This window comes from Leuresthes tenuis, unplaced genomic scaffold (assembly GCF_036924035.1).
Source record: "Leuresthes tenuis unplaced genomic scaffold, fLeuTen1.0.hap1 SCAF_3, whole genome shotgun sequence".
Classification (NCBI taxonomy): domain Eukaryota; kingdom Metazoa; phylum Chordata; class Actinopteri; order Atheriniformes; family Atherinopsidae; genus Leuresthes; species Leuresthes tenuis.
Window position 1 is genome coordinate 12,723,635 of NW_027325357.1, and position 21,882 is coordinate 12,745,516.

At 37.4% G+C, this 21,882-nt stretch overlaps 3 protein-coding genes across 5 annotated transcripts in view; all 3 read right to left on the reverse strand.

Moving 5' to 3' along the window:
* Positions 1–6,597, reverse strand: part of LOC140303202 (protein phosphatase 1 regulatory subunit 1A-like) — a 31,257-nt gene extending 24,660 nt beyond the window's left edge. Inside the window, exons 1-2 of the mRNA XM_072381868.1 lie at positions 6,526–6,597; positions 6,203–6,294 (exon numbers count right to left, since the gene is read on the reverse strand). Of these exons, the coding sequence (XP_072237969.1) occupies positions 6,203–6,283 (81 nt within the window). The 5' untranslated portion in view covers positions 6,284–6,294; positions 6,526–6,597. The remainder of the gene's footprint in view (positions 1–6,202; positions 6,295–6,525) is intronic.
* A 6,668-nt stretch (positions 6,598–13,265) lies between these two features.
* npffl (neuropeptide FF-amide peptide precursor like) lies at positions 13,266–15,428 on the reverse strand. The gene is made up of 3 exons (XM_072383118.1): positions 15,161–15,428; positions 14,248–14,363; positions 13,266–13,605 (listed from the first exon to the last, which is right to left on the reverse strand). Exons 1-3 carry the CDS (start codon positions 15,308–15,310, stop codon positions 13,485–13,487), a joined length of 387 nt encoding a protein of 128 aa, XP_072239219.1. The 5' UTR covers positions 15,311–15,428; the 3' UTR covers positions 13,266–13,484.
* Positions 15,429–18,942: 3,514 nt separating this feature from the next.
* itga7 (integrin, alpha 7) overlaps positions 18,943–21,882 on the reverse strand; it is a 36,018-nt gene continuing 33,078 nt past the window's right edge. For 2 of the 3 annotated variants that reach the window (XM_072381870.1, XM_072381869.1), the window contains exon 25: positions 18,943–20,628. In XM_072381870.1, coding sequence (XP_072237971.1) covers positions 20,473–20,628 — 156 coding nt within the window. In that variant the 3' untranslated portion in view covers positions 18,943–20,472. The remainder of the gene's footprint in view (positions 20,629–21,882) is intronic. The other variant, XR_011915179.1, reaches the window with a different exon arrangement.

Consider the following 21,882-nt stretch of genomic DNA (forward strand, 5'->3'; position numbering starts at 1 on the left):
TATCTTTAGGTGAAATCATATAACTAATACTCAAATGTGACAATGAGAATCTTCTGCTCACAAATTATTATTTTTTTTTTTCCACATGGCCTCCCTGAGGCAATACAGGAAGCAGGAAGGTCATTTAATTGTTGTGTTCTCAGTGAAGGACAAAGAAAGCCTGACACGTCAGCAAAAGAAATATTAAAGAGAAAACTGTAGGAAGTCTAAGATGAAAAACATTTATTTTAGTATATTTAGCCATAATGAATTCTCTCTGGGGGGGGTCAAATTCTTGAAAGTTGTAAATTTAAAGCATTAAAACTGGAAAAGGGAAACTGGTGATGTGTTGAAGGGGTGTGACCAATGACGGCCCTCTACTTAAAGCATTCCTGTCGTTCATTTTAATAGAGCCAGTCCCTAAATGCAGTGGCGGAAAATGTAAAAATCACAAGTGGCTTTTCTGTGGGAGTTCATGTACCAGTCAGTTGTGTATCAGGGAACAAAGACTACCTGGAGTTTTATAAGGTTCGCTGGAGTGTTCAGGCTAATACATTTTTTGTGAATGAGCCCTGAATTTATACTCATCTGCTTCCTGCTCAACAGATTCAAAAGCTGCCCACATCCATATACCCATCTATTTTCTATAGCTGCTCTATCCTGTTTAGGATTTTGTGCTGGATCCTATCTAAGCTAAAAAATGGCCTAGATGTGGGGTACACCATAGAAATAATAAAGTAATCATCAGTCCATCACAGGGATAACACAAAGCACACTGATACCTAAAGTTAATTTAAAATCACCTACTAATTTAAGAGATTTTCAGCACATTGTCTCTCCCAACTTCTGACATAGTGAAACTCAGGAGCTCGTGGTATCACATCTTTCCACAGTGTGTGTCGATTTATTGTGTGCAGGATGGTGATCTCTGTCTGACTAACAAACAACAAAGAACACCTTGGGTGGTTAAATGGGGGGCAAACAACAAAATTCCAGAGTTTAAGATCTGTTACTTACATTATTGTTACACTTTTGTTTTCTTTTTTACTGTTTCGATAAGATTAAGCAACACAATTACTTGATTAGGTTTAGGGAAACAAAATGGCTTGAGCTAAATGTACCCTTGAGGTAATGAGACCACATTCATTGTCATTATCTCATTTACTGATTTGAGGAAATTCTAAATAAGAACCTGTTTGTATTTGGCAAATTGGGGTCCTCACAGAGTGTCTGTATGTGAGAAATTGGGAGTGAAACATTGGGGCTGTTCTCCAAGTGCCTCTTTGGTTTATATTGCTTTAATACCACAAATAACGTCCTTGTTTAGATGCTTAGCTTTCCTCAGTACACATGGTAACAGTAATTGTAAAGAATAATTCTATATTTTTGTTGGCACCATCAGGTCTTGGCTTATACAAACTGGTGCAGCCAGTTTGTGCTCACAAGTACAAAAGCTCTTGTGATATCAGTGGCACGTCCAGATTTGCTTGGATAAGACTTTCCACATTTGCTGCAATCGAGGAGGCTGCTCTGACTGATATGCAGTTCTCTACGGAGGCTGACTCACAACGCTGGGAGGTGTCAGGGTGCAGCAATTACTGAACCATGGGTGAAGCTCCCTGATGCGATATTCACAAACATGAATTTACTTTTAACATTCAGAGATTCCCTTTATTTACTTTCTTTCTCTTTATATCTGACTGCTGCATAGTCAGTCTAAGCCACACACACATACCACTCACAGTGATTCCCAAATAAATGGAAAATGTATCGTAAAAGGGCAAAGTCTCTGTGGCAATCATAGAATCTTTAGTTGTGCTTATTGAAGTTGTGAGCGAAGAACCGTTGTGTAAATTGTCATTGGATTTTTACTAGAATAGAATAACATATGTCTGAATAAAAACAGAGTGTTCATCAGCTCCCAGACACAAAGAGGACAGAGAGGGTTATCTGTGCAAAGTGAATAATATTTCTAATGTTCAAACTCACATTCAGAGTGGAAGATAAGGAGAAAGACTTAATATAATGTAAGGAACGCACAGGCGGCATAAAAAATGTACTCAAATTTAAGAAAGCAGGGTTCAAAATACAATTTGGCCATTCTAATATTGGTCAGCACAGACACCAAATGTCATTCTATCAAACTGAATCTCATCAGCTGGCAGTTTCAATCAAAATAAAGGCAGCCTTCCTCCCAAATAGACCCAATGCAAGGTTTCTCTATGCAAAACAAAACGTTGAAAGAATTTGTGTCCTCTAGTGGCTGTGATAGCAACTGCATGTAAATTATAAAAATGGCAATAATTAAGCTGTTATTAAGCAATATTGTTAAATATATTAGATATATGTAACTCAGAAGTTATAAAACAGTTGTCATACATTGGTCTTGAGTACCAAACTTTTCATGCATTGAAAGCACTACACATAATGCACCATCCAACAGCAGAGCAGGAATATTTTTGAAACAAAGGAGGAGGAAGTTTAAACCATCTCTTTTCTTGATCATTATGGGAAATGTGGTATATCCAGTCTTTTGCCATGTGGCGCCTGAATGTCCTCCACGACATTTTACTGGATTAAGTGGGTATAGGAAATTGATGGATTAGCTAAATTGAATTGAATTGAATTGAACAGAATTGAACATGAGTGATATTGCTATACTCCTGCTTGTAGAGCAGTCCTTTACAGGACATTATTATGGGTCATATTTAAGGTTGTGATCAGAGAACTTGTGGTAAAGCTGAAACCCTTTGGTTCATGGTAATTACAGAACAACGTTTCTTGAGCTGCTGTTTGTCGGAAACAGAGCAGTAACTGCAGTTTCTAGAACAGCCAAATAAACTTACACTGATTTACTGAACAGGTTTATGACTAAACAGTCATGAGAAATAGGACTGATTTCTACGCACAAGATGACTGTTTCTTCTTTTCTGTAATCTTTTCTATCATTTTAACTAACACATTGAGACTACTTCATATTGAAAGCATCTATATTTTTTGGAATTTTTTTGGAATGTTTTTGTGTAAAACCAGCCAAAACTTCAAACATATCTGAAGTTATCTTGATTATAATTTGCAAAGCTGAGATTCCTGAGGTACCTCATAGTGCTGGTATCCAGCACACCGAAAAAATGTAAATATAACCTGTGAGAATCAAAGTGAAGAAACCTGTCAGCACCCAGTCAGATGTGTAGGCAATCCCAGAATGGTTTTTGCCTCCTTATATATGTGTTGTCTACAATAATTTGAAACTTCTGATATGTCAAAACTAACAGATCACGCATGCTGTTAAAAGTAAAAGAAACTCAAAGTCAAAGAAACACTGAACTGCTTCCATCACCAAAGACAAAAGCATGAAACAAAATCTCTTTCAATATCAGTTGCAAGTTCGTGTCCTATTTTCAAAATCAGAATGCTGTTAATATCAGCTGCCCCACTTTCCAGCACCTGTGTGAAAGTAAATTACAGAGATGTTAGGAAAGACATGGAACCCAACACAATTCTGAGGCTTGGGTTTATTTAGATATTGAAAAAATAATCAATTAAAGATGAACCACTCTGCTGCCGACATTTTCTGGAGGAAGCATTTGCTGCTCTTTTGTTTTTGTTGCACAGCAACCTCTGTTTCCATCATTTTGAAGTCAATAATGTCGCCTTGTAAATTGTGCATTTGTTAGTCTTGCGTGTACTGTAAGCTGCTGGGAAAAGACAGATTTAGCACAGAAAACCTGGAGATAAACAGAATAGAATTAGTTTTGAACAGCAACATATCAATAACAAAAGTTGAAAATTTTAATCTATTGATATGAACATTTAAGCTAAGAAGAACTCTAACTTGCAATCTTCATTTATCAACTCCAACATCACACGTGAAAAACTGTTGGTATGGCATGTGAGCTTTTTTAATAACACTACAGAGAGGTTGTTTGACACAGCATATTGTGGTCATACCGCACTAAAACACATCAATCTTTCATTCATGATGTGACTTTCAGCTACACTAAAGCTAGTTAATTTGTACTTGAGTATTATTTCATTTTCTGCTGCTGTGTAATTGTATTATAACACCTTTTGCCTTTTTCACTCTACATTTGGTGGAGATCTTTAGTTATTTTGCAGACTGTTGGATATCCCGGCAGCATATTAAACTGTTATATTTAACTTTGCTTTACCATCTGCAGTATTATATGACGCCAACAAATGAATGAATCAATAATGGGCCATTCTGCACGATGAATGTTTTTACTGCCGTAGTCTAAGCTTTTTTTATGACACTAAAACTTCTGTTACATTGTCACAAATTGTGATACATTTATAGTGGATTTACTACAGTATCTTACTGTAGTTACAGTCAAATTCACATCACTCACATGTAAATAACTTCTGATTAGTTAGTCAAGTTAAAAATTTCAGACAAACACCACACCACACATACACACTGACGCCATAACTGTAGCGGGTTGCTGGATCGTTGATGGACACAATTGTGACATCAGCACAGGGTCATAACCATTCAAAGAGGGAATGTTGTGATGTCAATTTAATTTGTACAAAAAGTGACTACTGCTTGAAGCTGGCTCCAAATATGTTGAATTTAAGTTAATCTTGATGGATGGCTGAATTGCACACCTCTCACACAGCTGTAAATATCTATGCAAAATGTTATTGTTGTATTTGATTTAGATTATCTACTTTATATTTTTACACTGAGGTTTCTTAATATATGCATATTATGGCATGCCGTTCAGGAAATTAATCTTTGAATATATGGAATGAATCCATGAATATATAGAATGAAACTTTGAATATATGGAATGAAAAACAAGTAAAATAGTAAAACAAGTAGTAAAAGGACTACAGATGAGCCGGGGGGCAGATTTATTTAATATTTCTGAAAAAACTCAGTATCAATGTGTTTAAATATTTTTGTTCATTAAAAAAAAAAAAGATTTAAACTTTTGTACCATTCTTCAAAAGGTGGAGAATTTGTATCGACTCATGTCCATTCATTACAACTGTCTAAATGAGCAGATATGTCAAACTAACTTTTCTCACTCAGAGATGTGTAAACATACCAAAACAGGCAGCTGTGTCACATACTGTTCTCACATCTGAGGCCTAAAATCATATCATAATCAAATTTCACCAGTAGGTCTGTCAAGCTAAACTTGACCATACCATCAAACAACCCTTTTACAGAGTATGTCCTCACAAGGACACAGTCACACAGAAATACAAAGCGCACATGCATTAAGCAGTCTCCAAGCATCCACTTCCCCTCTGAGTTCCTCAGTCAAAGTAAGAAAAGCAGTGAACAACAGAAAGAGACAGGAAAAAGACGATAAGACATAGACTGGGTGTAGGCATGATTCTAAATCCTTGCCGGCTGTGCTTAAGGCTCATTCATTATGAATGGCTTGTTCTGTTCATGTTATATTTATAAAAATGAAAAAAATGGGACAAATCTTCATGCAGTATTCTCTCCAGGCACATGAACTGCACGCTTTAGGCTTTTTCAGTGACCTAATCTGTAATGAAGTGATGGGAAATTCTGGCATCTTTCCAAATTTTGTGCTGACAGTTTCCTACAGATAAAAGTTTGCCAGTTTGATTTGTATAGAAAAAGAAATAGTCATGCTGTAGATACCCCTTTTAATCATTTTATCTATTGATGCAACACAAATTCTGTCAATACATTGCAGTTGTAGGTTGGGAACAGTCAATAACTGATATAAAAAATACAATGGAGATACACAAATGAAATGTAAGATCCCCCTTTTAACACTCCTGGGATACTGAGTGTCTACAAATCTGACACACTGCGAGTGTAGGTGGAAAAATCTATCTTAAATTCATCATGCTCATAACAGTCAGAAAATACATCCTCCCAGGAGGAATTTGACACTGTGATTATGGTTGTTTTAGAGATCATACTACTGCATTTGGTGCACAGCACATTGAGTTGCTCAGCTGTGACTGCACTTGCTTGCTTTGACGACTGGGATACATCTTTCATGGTGAAATTTTTGCAAGCTATCATAAGTGTAAACTAATTACTTCTGACATCTCTCACATTAATATTCATATTTTAGAAGAAAAAAAAAACTTTTTTCACTGCCAGTGTCACTGAAGCATAAATAAGAAACCCTAAAAGCTTCAAGGTTCCTAATTACCCACAACTCCTCTCCCTCTTGCTCCCTCTTCCATTCTGCCCCCATCTTACTTGTTCAGCTGCCTCTGGGTCCAGGTGGGTGTCCAGTAAAGGGACGGTGAACTGTATCTTCCTCGGGCTCCCAGTTTCCATGGTGGCACTCTCTATCAGTGAGGAGGACAGTAAGAAGATGATAAAAGGTGATGAACAAGAAATGAGTATCCGAACACAAGAGAAGGAAGGTGGCTGGAAAATTGAGTAAGTGGGCTCCAGTTTTATCCAAAAAAACCTGACTATTTTCTCTTTTTTAATTGTGTCTTTTAACACACTTTTCTCTAATCACCTTGCCTTTTGGCACACTCTCTCTTACTACAGACCAGACCTATCCTCAGCACCTGCCAGTGTCTCTATTCCTGCTTCCCTCTTCTTCCTCTCTGCCTCTCCAAGCTTTTGGAGCTCAGGCAAGGGCATTCTGAGCCAGGGACACCTCTCCTTTGCTCTCATTCGCTGTGCTAGACTCCCTTTCACACAAAGTCCCACCCTCTCTTCACAATTCTTTCTGTCAGTATTGGCTGGCTGAACACAGGGCTGCTCTGCGGCAGCCCCTGCACAGATGGTGGAGTCGGTATGACAAAGACAGACTCTCTCTATATCTACTGAAAGGATAGGACGCATGATTCAGCCTCCGATTGAGGAGCCTTTTTAAAATCACCATCCTACACATGTTTAAAAACAGTCTACACCGTATCTTATATTCATGGAGTCTCATTCTCAGTGAGCCCAATATACAATGATAATCTCCCAGTCTAAAGTTGTAAATATTTAAATATGTGACATCAATTAATATGAATGCACACAATAAATTGCTTTACTTTACTATAATTGGTCTAGTCAATTGGGAAAGTGCTCAATAATAAACACTGGTGTTAATCTTTAACTGCTAGACACATATCTGAGCAAGCTTTTCTTCTTCGTCGCCTGGCCAGCACTGCCTTTATCGATTGCCTCTTAGCCTGAATGTCCCTACATCACACGTCTGTTGGGTCCTGATACCTGACACTGGCCAAGAAGCATATGGTGTCAGATCTACAGTTTTTGTGGGAGGAAGGAAATACTAAGCAGGATGTGTTTTAACTCTACATTTATGTTTCTGGAAACGTTATTTCGTAAGTAAACAAATCAAAATCAACTCACCACAAGTATATCATTGCATTACTGTAACACTGGGTTAATGATGGCTAAACTATGATAGGCAATCGCTGAAAATTCAGTCAGAGATTGGAGAGTGCTATGCTCAAGTGAAGATAAGAATCCCCACACTGCTCATGTTTAAAAATTCACATTTGAAATAGTTGGCTGCAATCTGCAATCGCTGCAGTCTTGAAACATACCTCCTCCTCCAGAAACTGGTAGAAGCTGTTGGGATTTTGTGGAAAGCTGATTACCACATTTTCATTTCAACTCCATGGATTGTGCACATTCATGCATTCACATTGCTGCATATTCTGCAAAAACATAATTTAAGATATATTAAATGAAATGTAGGGTAAAATTATGTCTAATACAATCATTGAAATAAGCCTCTCACAGTATTACATTAAAAATGTTTTGAAGATATTAAAATAGCCATTGAACCATTAAAAAAAGGAAGAAGAGGCTGCCTATGGAGAAGCAGGCAACACTGAGGGGTGCCCAGGGGTACTTCCATTACTCACTACCAGTGTTACACAGCATCCCTCACATCACACGGTGCAGTCTATATTGGAGTCCCAGTGCTTCTGTTCTTGGGCACAGAACATGAACAGACCTCACCAAACATCCTTAATCTCCCCAGAATCCAGAACTCCACTTCTGAAAGAAAAATAGATAACACAAAATAATCAAAACCAACTCAAATAAATCAACGCAACACAAGCTGTAATATGATTAATGAACCAGAGTAATCTGGTTGGATTAACCAAATATTCAAATTACTAAAGCAAAAAAAATGTCACTAAAACAATGATAAAGCAGAAAATGTTATCAATAAAACAAAACAATTTAATAAACAACCACAACTAAATAGATGACAAAGCAACACTGAACGAGGCAAATAAAATTAACATGAACAAAGGCAAAACAGAACTGGGCAAAAGCAAAACAGAACAGTAGATGGACAAAACAGCAGCTGGCATGGTCCTGCAGGGAATCACCACCTAGGAAGCCTAAACTCATGTTCCAGGAGCTCCCAATGTCAAAACCAGGAGGTCACAATCAGGAAGTCACAGCAGGAGCAGGACAAGAAGTGTGGTGGAGGGAGGAGAGTCGCTCATGCAAGGCTTTAAATTTGCTGGCTTTCATTAGGGGCAGGAGCAGGCCAGGGCTGCGTTTAAGAGCCCCACTACTGTGACCATTTTTGAAGTACAACACCCTTTATTATGTACATCCCCGGACCTGAAACTGCCCAGAGTGCGCAGGGGTTGCAATACTGCAGTTTACAACTTTTGTTTCCTGCCCCATACCACAATGTTTCGCTTTAAGGTGGCAGGTCACACACCAGCAACTAAATAAAGCAGGCTTTCACCATGAGAAATGAAAGAAATAAATAAATAAGACACTTTTACCATTACAAATAAAGTTGGGGCAGACGTAGCTCTGTGGCAGATGCAGCAAGAAATCCAAGACAATGTTATTCAGCTCCTTTAAACTATGGTGCAGACAAACTGGAACAGTTTTTGTTTGTCAGAGTTACCACAGTAAAGGAAAATATGCAGTCTTATTCTTGTTAGGTGCTGTAACTTTACACTGTATTGTCGCTTTTTTTTGTTAATTTTTTTATTGTTGCCTATGAAGCTGTCTTTGTCATTCTCTTCAGCAATACAACAAATCCACGTGTATAGCTGTGCATGTGCAGGGCTCAGACATAAATTATACAGGCGCTACATCACACAAGTGGAGGGGAGCCAAATAAGAAAACAATTGCAAAATTATATAGTGACACTTTAAGATTGCTATAAAATCAACACAAACTAGATAAAATCTGAGTTCTGACCTTTGAGTTTAGAAAATCAAACTGCATCAGAATCCTTTTTTTTTCCTCTTTTAATTATCTCAGCTGTTATGCAACTCTGCTCAAGCGGCAAAAACAACAACAACAATAGAAAACATATTTTCCTTTTCTTCTTTTGTGCCTTTGTGTGAAAGAATGACCATGATAATGAAAAGCTGTCACTGTAATAGGAGCTTTCCCTGAATTACGTCTTTGCTATCAAAGTGGAAAACTGTGTTATGATGCTCTGCGTGTGAGAAAGCCAACAACAGCTGGCTGCATATTCCTTAATTCAAACATGCTAGAAAAATAAAATTCTACATTCTCTGTCACACTCTAATATGAGCAGGGTGTTTGCCTCCTGTAGCTACAGCTATCCTTAAAATATTTTACAGACTGACTGTTTCTGCTCAGTGGTGAAATACTGCGACCTAATAATGCATTGATAGTCCTCAAATCATTAGGGAACTTTTTTCCGTAAGTTACATTGAGTTCAGCAGGGGATATATGACATTTCGTCTTGTAGATCTCAGTTTGAAGCCAAATAGTAATCTTGTTACACTAGTCTGAATTATTCAGTGTTATAGGAACAGCAAGGGGCCAATGGTGTCTGCAGTTTTCCGTCTGTATTCCTGCAACCAAGAGTAAACAAGGTCGTATTTTTAGCAATTACAAGTCAAGAGAGGGAAAAACAATAAAAAACAACCCAAATGCTATTTGAATTATTCAAACAACAATCAATCATCCACATTCAGAATATTATGTTTTCAAGAGGCTATGTCTATAGTAAATTTCTTTTTTAGATTTTTAGTTTTATACATATTCAACTGATGCAATCGTCATAGTAACCTCTTAGATGGTTAAAAAAAATGTTTTTTTAAAAACTCTGTGACTGCATCTGACACTTGATGACTTTCCACTTATCAACTGCAGAACAGACAAAAAGCCAAAAATATAAGCGCCTCCTGATTAAAAAAGGAAATTGAAAGTTTGTTTGGTGTTTTATGAGGATGCTGTGTTTAAAAAGGCATTGTTATGTATTTCTTTCTATTACTCTAACAAAAAAACACAAATAATATGAACTTCATGGAGGAGGTTTTTTTTTTTTACTCTAGTTTAGTTTTAGCTGGGTGTGCAACACAAATTGAGTTTTAGAATAAAAAGTATTGTGTGTGATTTGCTGCGAATCATCTGCAAAAGGTAATACCGCTTGTAAATGAGGTCATATGATAGTGTGATGGATAACTTGTTATGTTTGTCTTCTTGAGACGATACCGTATATACTTGTGAGACTGCATAATCTACTTTCTGTGCAACAGAGCATTGTTTTCCCTTGCCATTACCCTTGATTACTCACTCACTTGGTACCCATTAAAGCCCTCTGGCTGTGACAAATTGTGCTGTGTCACGGCCATGGTCACTAGCGTCTGAAACCTCCTTCATTGCCGTTCAAAATGGCTGCCCTCCAAGATCATGACCATGGAAGAAAGTGGGAGTGATGAGGCTTAAGAAAAGGTCAACAAGCCTTAAACTGAGGTAATGCAGCTCATGGTTTGCTTCTTTTTTTTTTGGGTCTCAAAATAGCTTAGGAGGTGCCAGGAACCATCTTTGTATTGCTCAGTCTGTCAGTCTGTTTATGTTTATATCCCTCGCTCCTTGTTGGTCTGTCTCTTTGCTATAATTACTGCACACAGACACGTCCCCCCCGACTCATGAAATTCAGATGAGTCGAGTCTTTCTTTAACTCAGATCTGCTGATCACACGCTACAGCTGACGAGCCACTCTTTAACCTGTCTTTGTCTGACCTCGTATTTATTTCTCATATCATTGTTGCTGACATTGGGGCATAAGACAAATGTCAGTTGAGTGCAGGCTAAACATGCCCTTATAATCCTGAGTAGAGCTTGAATGTGAAGAGATAAGCAAAAACACCTGTGCTTTTTTGCGAATAAACACACTAGCCAGTAACAAACATTGTGTAGCTACCATATTGACAGTTGGTATTCATTTTTTGGTCACCAACCTGTTTTCTTCTCCTTTATCTTGTGTAGATAATGTTCAGCAGTATCAGTCATAGTAGTTTTAAATGTATAGAATGGCAAAGTAATAAAAATTACACAAAAAATAAACTTCACGTTATATAATGCACCTTGATTGAACCATAAATGGTGATAAAAAAACATTACTCGTGATGAAATTAGAATGTCAAGATGTAATTTGCATCCAGTTTCCACCAGTTGTTTTTCATTCTTTTCTTCTGGGCTCATAAAGAGAAATGGTAGGGTCCCATTAATAAAAGACTATTGCAAAGAGGTATTGACGTGCTTTCCTTCCCAGTAATTGGCTCTGGAAACTGTTAATGCGTAGAGTAATTGCATGTTGCTGTGTTTTAATTAGTGCTCAAGCTTACTGCATGCTGCTTCCCCAGGTGGCCTGTAAATCCACCACAGACAACAGCCACCACGAGACTGTAGGGTGGGGCTGAGCATCACTTTCTATATCCATACTCTAAATCCATACTAAATCCAGTACACTGCTGTATAAGCACACTCCAAAAAGATCAGCAACATCAATGGTCAGCAACATCATTTTTCAAACAAGATATTTTTCACACCTTCACTGAATTCAAATTCCAATAGCTGAGTTAAATATGGATGTGCGCGGTCTAGTAGATGTACAAACTGTCCCACATCAAATCGCATTGCTTTAAAGTCATTTTAAGTGTGTCACCAAGGGCCCCTAACCAAGCATCAATTACGTGACTTTCAAATGAGATTGTGTTAGCATCCCATCTTTTGCTTTTATTGTGAGACTTCGATTTGTTAAACTCATTGAAGTGATGCTGGTTTGGTTCCCCTTCAGTATCTTCTTTATAGTCCAGAGTAGCAATCAACATTACTATGTGAGGACATCTAAACCGCAAAAAAATTTTAGGTGGTTGTGTGGGTTTTGGGTGAATGAAACAAAGGACTTGTACAATGGAGACAATGGGGTTCATATACCAGTGTGAGACCCTTATGCTTCTTTTACAGCTCTGTGTGTACTATCCATAATCCCATGTGTTATGTGGACCGTATCTTCTAGTGCTCATGGAGAAAAACCTTACTGCAGCAATGGGAAAGTTATTTATATGAAAGTATTCTATCATACAAACACATGAATATGCAAACAAAGTACTTTTGTTTCTCTATCAGTGTCCATTTTTGGGGATCAGTTTGGTTTCAAACAGATCTTCCCACAAAGTTATCCACATTTGTAGGATTTGGTTTCCATTTTCTAGGAGATTTGCCAGGGAGATAAGAATCCCAAAATGCCTTAACAAATTTTAGTACCATACATTTTAACAGTCTTCATTGTAACGCAAAGGTATTACACATGTAGTTAAACTGGGTTGGATTTGCTTACTTACTCTTGAAACAAGATATTTATTTAGACAGCTATTTTTGTGGTCCATTCTTACTCAACCAACTTAGCAGAGTGTTGATTTCCACAACTTCTGCACAACAAATGCAAAGGTATCATGATACCAGAGATAACAGATATCTGAAATAGTGCTTGAGCAATCAATTAATTTGTTGACAGACACAGATCAATTATTTAGAAATAGTTGCTGGTCAGGGTTTTAGAAAATATGAGCTGATTTATTTATTTATGTCACGTTTTATGTTTTGATTCATGTCTTGTCTCACCATTTCCTGTTTTATTTTGAAATATTAACTTCCCTTTCGTTTCTGGTATCTTGCTCTTCCTCTTGTGTCAAGTGTCTGATTGTCTTCCCTGATTCCAAAGTGTTTCCACCTGTTCCCCATGGTCCCTCATGTATTCAAAAAGTCTGCGTCTCCCTTGTCCTGGGCCAGTGTGTCGCAGATTCAGACTAAAAGAATCTGGAGAATGATTTATATTGCTGTAAATTTCAACACAGATATCATAACTCAGAACTTCTGTCTTTCTGATCTGTGTACATTAACCATATTTGTAATCACACAGAACACACATTCACACAGTTTTTTCAAGTTTGAAGCTCTTTTTATTAACACTTTATTCCTTGATCACATATCAGTTGGGACAAACAAGGTTTGTTCAGACCACCTCGTAGGCACCAATTAACATGCACTGCTGTGTTGGAATTTAGAAAAAAAAAAAGAGTTAAAAGAAGCTTGTATCATCTGTCACTGAAAACCAGGCATCAAGCGAGGCCTAAAGGCCTGGAGCAGTATTGAACAGAATGGGAGACAGCTAATACATTTCAGATTTATTCACTTGAATTTAGCCCCTCCTCATCTGCTTGGCTTTGTACCAGGACAGCAATGTGTGGGCCTGCCAAGCTATTTCTTGCCAAATCTCTGGGGCACAGCCATACTCCAGATCTGACCGGGCGCAGCCTCCCAGTCCCGGGATTGTATCTGATCCTCTGACACTACCTGTCCTCTGGAGTTGCGGCCAAACCTGCAATGGAGAAATAGCAACAGGAAAATGATGTAATACCATGTAATATATGGTAAAAATCTGGGTTTTTAAATGATTTTTACAAGAATCTCATGGGGGGGTGCATAAACCTTTAAGGAGGCATTTCCAAAGTGCCTGTTTTTATGTGTTTGTTGGACCTGTTCTACAATGGCTGATGTATGGTAGGGAAAAACAAAGCAATTTCAGACACTACTATAACAGGCCAAAAACCTGTCCCTCTGTGTTTACATAATAGGAAAATCTATCTCCTGAATCTCTTATCTAAATGGAGATTTCAATCATTTGATTAATGATGCTACTTTACAGCACTTTTTTTTGTTCAGGGGTGTTGAATACCTGCCAATAGATTAATGGATTTCCCTTTTTACTGGCAATACAAAAGTGGCAGTTGTGTTGACTTCCTCACGAAAAAAAAACTGAGCTAAATTTAACATGATATTCAAACTGTACAGCAAGCAACAAAAAGTCAATGAGTTATTTTGACCTCAATATGAATGAATCTCACAATACTTATATTTTCTATATACTGAAAACTGCCCGACTGAAGGTTGAAAAGATACAGAATATAGATACCTGATTTGCTTTGTGAGTGAAAAATTTCAGCTCTGTATTAGCACTGACCTCTGTGGCTGATGGAGAACAGATTCCCTGGTTTCTCTCTGGAATCCGAGCACCAGAGCTCTCAACACTGAGGCCAGCAGACGATTATCAATGCTGTTCTCTCTGTTTTCACTCTCCTGGAACACACAAACATTTATATAAAAAACAATACAAAGCTTAGTATCAGAAAGCCTGTCTTCTGCATTTGAATGAAAAATCCCACAAACAAATCAGTTTCAGGTTGCAACTCCCTTGAACTGGTAACTCCAGCAGGTCTGTCTTGCTGTGGCAAGAGACCATGGGATGCAGATATCAATGCACAAAAATGAATTGATAGAACCCTCAACTGACCCAGATATCCATTTACTAATATTTTCATGTAGAGATAAACCCAAGTCTGTCTGTCCCTACATGTCACAAAGAGAAAATTTAGTTTTTTTCAGTGGTGATCTGAATCTGATGTCCTTTTCAGAGTCTGACCTCAACGTATACGACAATGTGATTCATGTTATTGCATGGCAAGGGACTTGAAAAATCAAAAGGAATCTGAATGGCCGTTTGATTTATACTGTCTCATTTCCTAAAAGACTGAAATCCCATTTACATGCAGCATCACATGGAGTGACAGATTGAAAATGTTGGCGTGACTTCAGAATCTTTCATTCGCTCTCATGTAGTGGAGCTGACAGCACATATTTAAATTGGACAGATAGAATATTTTAACTCACAAGTATGTGTGCCTGAGATATGACTCAAATCTAAATTTGAATTTCACAGTTATTTTGGACTTGACAGAAATTATCCTATGAAAAGTTTATAAAATTGCCACTATTCTAACAGCATGTTTCCATTATGCACCTTATTTGATAAGTCAAAGAGTTAAAGTGCACACCCTCAGTAACTGGCATAGAAATGAGTGGTTTTGTTGTCTCACCAGCCCGAGCAGGTGTTCAGCCATGTTCTCCTCTGAGCTGCCGGGCAGAATGTCATTTTTGTCCAGACCACCTTGGACATGAAGAGCATGACTGACTCCAGCCATCGCTATAACCAGAGCCAGAAGAGTTGCCACTGCAGCCGTGTCCATGGTCCCAAGATAAAGTGGAGGATAGATTAATGCTGAGCAGAGGAAGAGAGCAAAATGTTGGATGTCCGAATAGACTTATAAAACTAAAGAGGGGACTAGTCCTTATCAGACTTAGGTGTCTTCTTCATTCAATGTCTTGGCTGTCTTCACTGCTGACAACATACTCTATGGGTTTTATATATACCTTGAGGTCCCTGGCATGAAACCTCAAGGGGGGCTGGAGAAATATGCTACTCTACAAAGAGGGAACAAGGGACACAATGTAGGAAGAGGAAGCTCCCAATAGGAGACTTAAGCAGGTCCATTTAGTAGGATCAGGGCATTAGTGATGACTGAGAGGCGCCAGAATGCATTATTATGTGGCCCTTAGGGTAGTACAAATCAACTCTCCCAGTTATTAAATATATAAATCCCTATAAATGGACCCTTATTCAGCAGCCCCTGTCAGTTCACAATGCATGTAAAGAAAAACATTTGCCAACAAATAATCCCACATCAATACAAAAGTGATTAGTCAAAACAATCTGACTAAATCTAAAATCTAAAGCAACAAAGTAATGAACTAAACTTCAATTATACACAGCAAACACTCTGTAAATGAACTGCGAATAAATAGAACAATAAAAGAGTTTGACACCCTTAATGCTTCAAACTTTTTAACAACAAAAATAACCTCATATCACAATAAACGTCCATCTCACATCTCAAATTTGTAAAAAAGTTACAGATTTATACATCACAATCAATATTTTGTGTGTTCATTTTCAATTATGTATTCATTTACAACCATGCTATTGGTAGAGTTTTCCAAAATCCTGTCCAAAACCACATATGCAAATTTAATCTTGATTAATGTGTAGTTAGTCTTCCATTTACTGGATTACTCATTATAAGAACAATATATACTTCTCACCCTCTTCAAAGCAAACTTCATTTCAATGATAACATTATTGGTGATTTTATTCAAGAAACTTATTATGAAACTCTCCATCTGTTAAATGCAATCTCCTCTCATGTTGTTAATTCAAAATTAAGACACTATTGAGAGTGACTCTGGCTTCATTCAAGCCGTATGTATTCACTTTGTCTTAGCTGCTCTATGTTTAAGTGGGTGTGTTTGCGCGTGTGTGCGTGTGCGTGTCTGTGTATAATAATTAGTCACTTCCCCAACACTGGATGAGACATCAACAGTTTTGGCTCATCAAAGTACCTAATGGGTGACAATCGGCTTAAACACGCATGCAGTCTAACTGGCACTGTTTAACTGTCATGGCAACCAGGATGACATATGAAAGCTTCAGAGTGGAATTAGTTTTTATTACTATAATAAGATCAGAAGCTTTTGGATTAGAGAAAAATCCAATTTTGCTCACTCAGATGTGAGAAATAAAAGGGAATATGTATGCGTTCTCTGTATTGTTTGAGGACTTTTCAGTTTTAATGTGATTTTCTTGTTCAAGTAGGAAGCTACTAATTCAGTTCAGGTCCAGTCACATACTGTTAACATGAAATGTCATCCCTATCTGGCAGACATCACCTGTGGATGAAGCTACAGTGCCAGTGAGGATATGTTTTTCCATATGGTACATAGTTATACTACCAGCTATATTTTTTTGATTAATGGTACTTGAGCCAATAAGTGGTACTATTATCTGTCTGATCAGTATGAAGCTGAAGTCATCAGCCTTGTAGATAAGCTTTGCATGCAGACAGGACATTCGAGAAAGTTGGGGGTTTAAAAACTATAAACTATATTTCCAGCAGTTTGTTTCTTAGCCCACCAGCGTAACGAATGACATGTTAAATAGTCCAGTGTGGCTCCTGGAAAGAGTGGAGAACTTAGCTTTAGGACTTAGAAACAGAAAAAGAGAAAATTTTAAAAAAAAGTCCACCAGCACCCAGTCAAGAACAGTCTTGAAAGGGTCTATTAAATGTTCTAAAAAACTAACACACAAAAGTAATTTTACTTGACATTGACAGTACACAACATTGAATGTTTAATTTCTCCCATCATGATTTTATTTGGCTCTGGTTCTGAGATACTATCAAATTGAAATGGGTTAAAATATCAGTTCTGGTTTGATACAAACATTAAGCTTTGAGTATCACTCCACTAGCCAGCTTGTGCCAGAGCTAACTCTGAAACTTTTTCTCTTTAAGTTGAAAGTCACTGAGATGTTTTTTTTGTTTGTTTGCTTGTTTTAACAATACACAGCGTTGCAGCATATGCAACATAGATTGGTATTATGATTTTGTACCTTGCCATTGCTGTGATGCTTTTGTAAAGTAACACAGACTTCAGTCTGAACACTTCCCAAATAAAGTACAACCAATGGCATCATTAACCTCATTTCATAGATAGATCAGTCAGACCACAGTGGGTAGGATTAAGTGCTGCAGATTAAACCACTTCCTGTTCTGCAGGTAACAATCAGGGATACTTGCCCCTGTCCTGAACTTTTACCCCAACCCGAAGCATTTTGTCACTTAACGTTGTTAATTGAAGCAAAATTCTCAGAAAGTGTGGAAAATACATGCCTGAAGTCACGCTATTGACATGCAGTTATAAACACATTAGGCTGATTGTATCTATGATCTTTACAAAGTCCATAACAATACAAGGCAAAAACAAACATATGTCGCACCTGCTGCCTTTTCCTCTATATTTAATTAATTAATTTAATATGTAATTGCTGGGATTTTAACTCAGTCTAAAATTAAATAGCATGTAGACTTGATTAAATCATCTCCCCGCTTGCAGTCACAACAGGACTTAGCAACTAAATTATTGCTCAGGTCAGTCTGACCCAGAGCTGCTGAAATAAACTGACTTTTGTTTTTTATGAGTCCAAGTGTGTAGGCTCTGATTACATGAACTGTGGTGTGTCATTTGTATTTGATGTTACACACAAAAAGATTTTTTTCTGCATAAACAAAACCACAGAATTGAACATCTTCATTAAGTTGATAATATTAAAAACCAAACATAAACTCATATTGTTATGTTCACATAAGGTGCGCAACATGCATATCCTCATGGTAACATATTCAAATCACATTTTAAGGTTAAGCGCAAGATTATTTTAATAATTCACGGGAAGATGAAGGAAAAAAGCTGTTTTTTCTTTTCTTTTAATTCCTTTGTGTGTGTGCTATTGTGTTAAAATATGGATCATGTTTTTGTCAATTCTATGAGGTCATCAGCAGTCATGTAGAGACAAAAACAGTTACTCTTTCCTATAGCTAAATGGTTTACCTGATTACCACTTAATGCACTAACATCCCCTCAGCTACAAAGCCCTCACAGGGCCTCATTTTAGTCTTTTATTTCATGTTGAAATGTTGAGTTATGTTGTTATGTATCAGAGGGGTCATGTGTTGTTCTTGTCTTTTTACAGTCTTATGTTGTGTTAATGATAAATAAAACCCTTTCATGAATGTTGATATACTGTGTCAGTTATTATACATAAACATCTGTTTTTCGTTTGCCCTCCTGATTGTTTTTCAAATATGTCAGGACAGCTTTTTTTCCATCTTCCACCACCTCCATCTTGTGTTGTATTACTGAACTGCAGTATTGAACTGCAGAGTTCGTAGTAAAGGCCAGATACTGACTGAAATTCCACAAACAATTAAAGTTGTCTGACTCCTTAAGTTTTATTTACAATGTTAAAACAGGACAGTCCACCCATAAAACAATAAATAAAATACATGACCAAAAAAAAAAAAAAATGGGTGGGACATCAGAACCGCAACAGGACCTTCATGCAGCTAACACGTACGATTGTCCAGCAATACTTAAAAAATCAAGCTCGTCATGCTTTACAGCCACATCATCATCCCAAATGAGATCCAAAATGTGTTCTTCTGGTTCTGCTCATTCAGCAATCTTCTCCCCACTCTTTGTGTTGTTTCAGTGTTGGAGCGATGTTTAACACTTCCACCTGTGTCGAACAGATGTCTCAGGGCAGCTTAATCTATTTAGCAGTAACCTCTTGTTTACAAGCAGTACTTCACCATCTGCCACTTGTACAATAAGGCACAAGTACAAAATTAGAAATGTCAGTACCGTAATTAATGTACTGATACCGTAGGAGAACATTAGCATGGACAATGTTACAAGCAAGTTAAGATAATTCAGCTTGACAATTTGAAAACTATGATATTTTTTACAAGGTTCTTTTAATTTCTCTTGGTGAAATATACACTTAAGAATGCATCTCAGCAAAAAAATAATGTGGTGTGTCACCTGAAAACATCATGTTTCAAAAATGTCTTCTTCAGTCATATTTCATGTTCTTTACAGCATTACAAGACAGAAAATCCAATAAGAATTCAATATTTGGTCGAGAAACTCTTTAATAGCAGACGGGCAGACCAAAATTGAATCATTCCTCTGCTTTTCTGACACATTTGGTTTTCATGTGGCAACATCTTTAAGGTCACGTCATGGACTGCATGGGAGTTTCTCATTCTAATTTAAGATCAGTCAGGATCTACAGTAGATTTGACTGAACTACCGATAAAAAAAAAAAAGGTACTCACACAAAGGCTTGGTTTGTTTTTTGACTTACGTCAAAGATCCCCCCCCCCAATGCAGATCATTAGTTTTATGTAAAGACAGTTTCCCAGTGTTTACCTGTGATAACTAAAGGACAAACATAATTTATATAATAAAAATCATAATTTCTTTGCCCGTACAAATAATCTATCTCACAGTTGTTAAGGCAAAAAGTAGCCTTTGTCACACGGCGTCGATATCAACAAGAATGTCTGTATGGATCTAATATTGTACTTTATGTTTGTGCAGTCATGCGTGTCTTTGATTTTCAGACAGCAAAGCGTCAACGTTCCCTGTGTAAGATATCAAACATATTGAGTGGTTAGACTGGTTCTAGGCCTCAATATTTAGTGTAAAACTGTTGAACACAGTAGATGCACTATATAAATAGACCACCTGAGGCCAGCTGTCAGTAGTAAGGGGAACACGGGTCCAGTTCCAGACTAACAATATGCATCTACTGACACAGTAAAGTGTGCACAAAATTCAATGATCCCAGTCTTCGTGCACTTTTTTAGTCACTTATTTCCAATGCAAAGACAGAATGAGTGCCACACATGGTGATTTGAATTGTTTTAGTCAGGCAGTGCTTTAAAGCGAGTTACAAGGTCCCGTCGCTCCAGTGCGTGGCCCACTCCTTTTTATGGACACCTCCCGACTTCTCAGTCTGGAACTGTGGCCGGTCCTCGCGGGGAATCTTTACCGCATGGTACTGAGGCAGCTTGTCTTTGTAGTGGGCACGTCGGAAGAAGCCACACTGTTGGCACAAGAAAGAGGGCAAAAGAAATATAGGCAGATGAGGAAAAGGAGAGATAGATGGAGGAGAGAAAGAAAAAAAAAATTATTGGCATGTTCTGTCATCCATTACTATATACTGATGCCTTTTAATTCATGTTATTCAGATGAAGACACCTAGTTACACCTTAAACAGCACATCGACATGCTCTGTGCTTCAGTATTAAATGCCTGTGATAAACACACCAACACATTAAATTGACATTAGGAAATATACACTGATTAAAATGAACAAAAACACCCACTGATCCAATTGACAAGTTCATTCTGGCATCTTGGTCACAAGGTGCAAGTCAGATATGATTGAAAAGCATATTGACATATGCTTGATGAAAATTAATGGTCTTCTTTGACTGATGCCAAAATGAACAGGTGGAGATAATTAAAGAGTAAGAGGCACCACACACAGCACAGCAGGCATGTTAAAGCCCTGAAAAAAAGACGGCTTGATGGTGTTCAACAGGCACAAACTGAACAGGAAAGCTAAATAAAAGGAACAATTGACTTATACTAAAACCCACAGTCTTTGAATGTTAAATAATCAAAGAACATTAAGAGTCATTAAGAGTTGCTGCAGTTAAAGACACACATATCAGTGTGGTACTTGAAATAGTCAGCTGGCTTTGCAGAATGAGAAAAGTGGCAACACTGTCAGCGTGTAAACTGAGCATCATTTTGTTCCTTCCTTTTACACACACTCTGGTTAATATATGTGGCTTAATCCACTGCTGCCTCAAAGGTGTATCAAGTTTGACCCCCTTTGCTGCCTCATAACTTACAAACAGGACAGTGATGAAAGGGTCTAATGTCAAGGTTTCGCAGCTCTGGCGCTTTTAGATGATATGCATCAGTCATGTCTAGATATATAAAATATGGAAACACTTCTAAATCTTGACTTTGCTTTTTTTTTTATTCACTATTCAAAACTGGAACAAGGCCTTATGGACAACAAAACAAATAGTTATCAATATATTTGATAAAAGTACAAAACCCTAACCCCTTTTGATGGTTTCCCATTATTGTCAGTGTCATATTAAGCAAATATGGAGCTAGGTAGCTACACTATAATGTAAAATATCTATAATTTATAGTGGATTTTCACCAACATATTCCTGTATCTCAAAATAATTGTAAGTTACTTTTAAGTCGACATTCCTTGCATCTAAATTAACAGTCGATGCCAGCAGTAAAAAAAAATAACAGTAAATATGTGTAA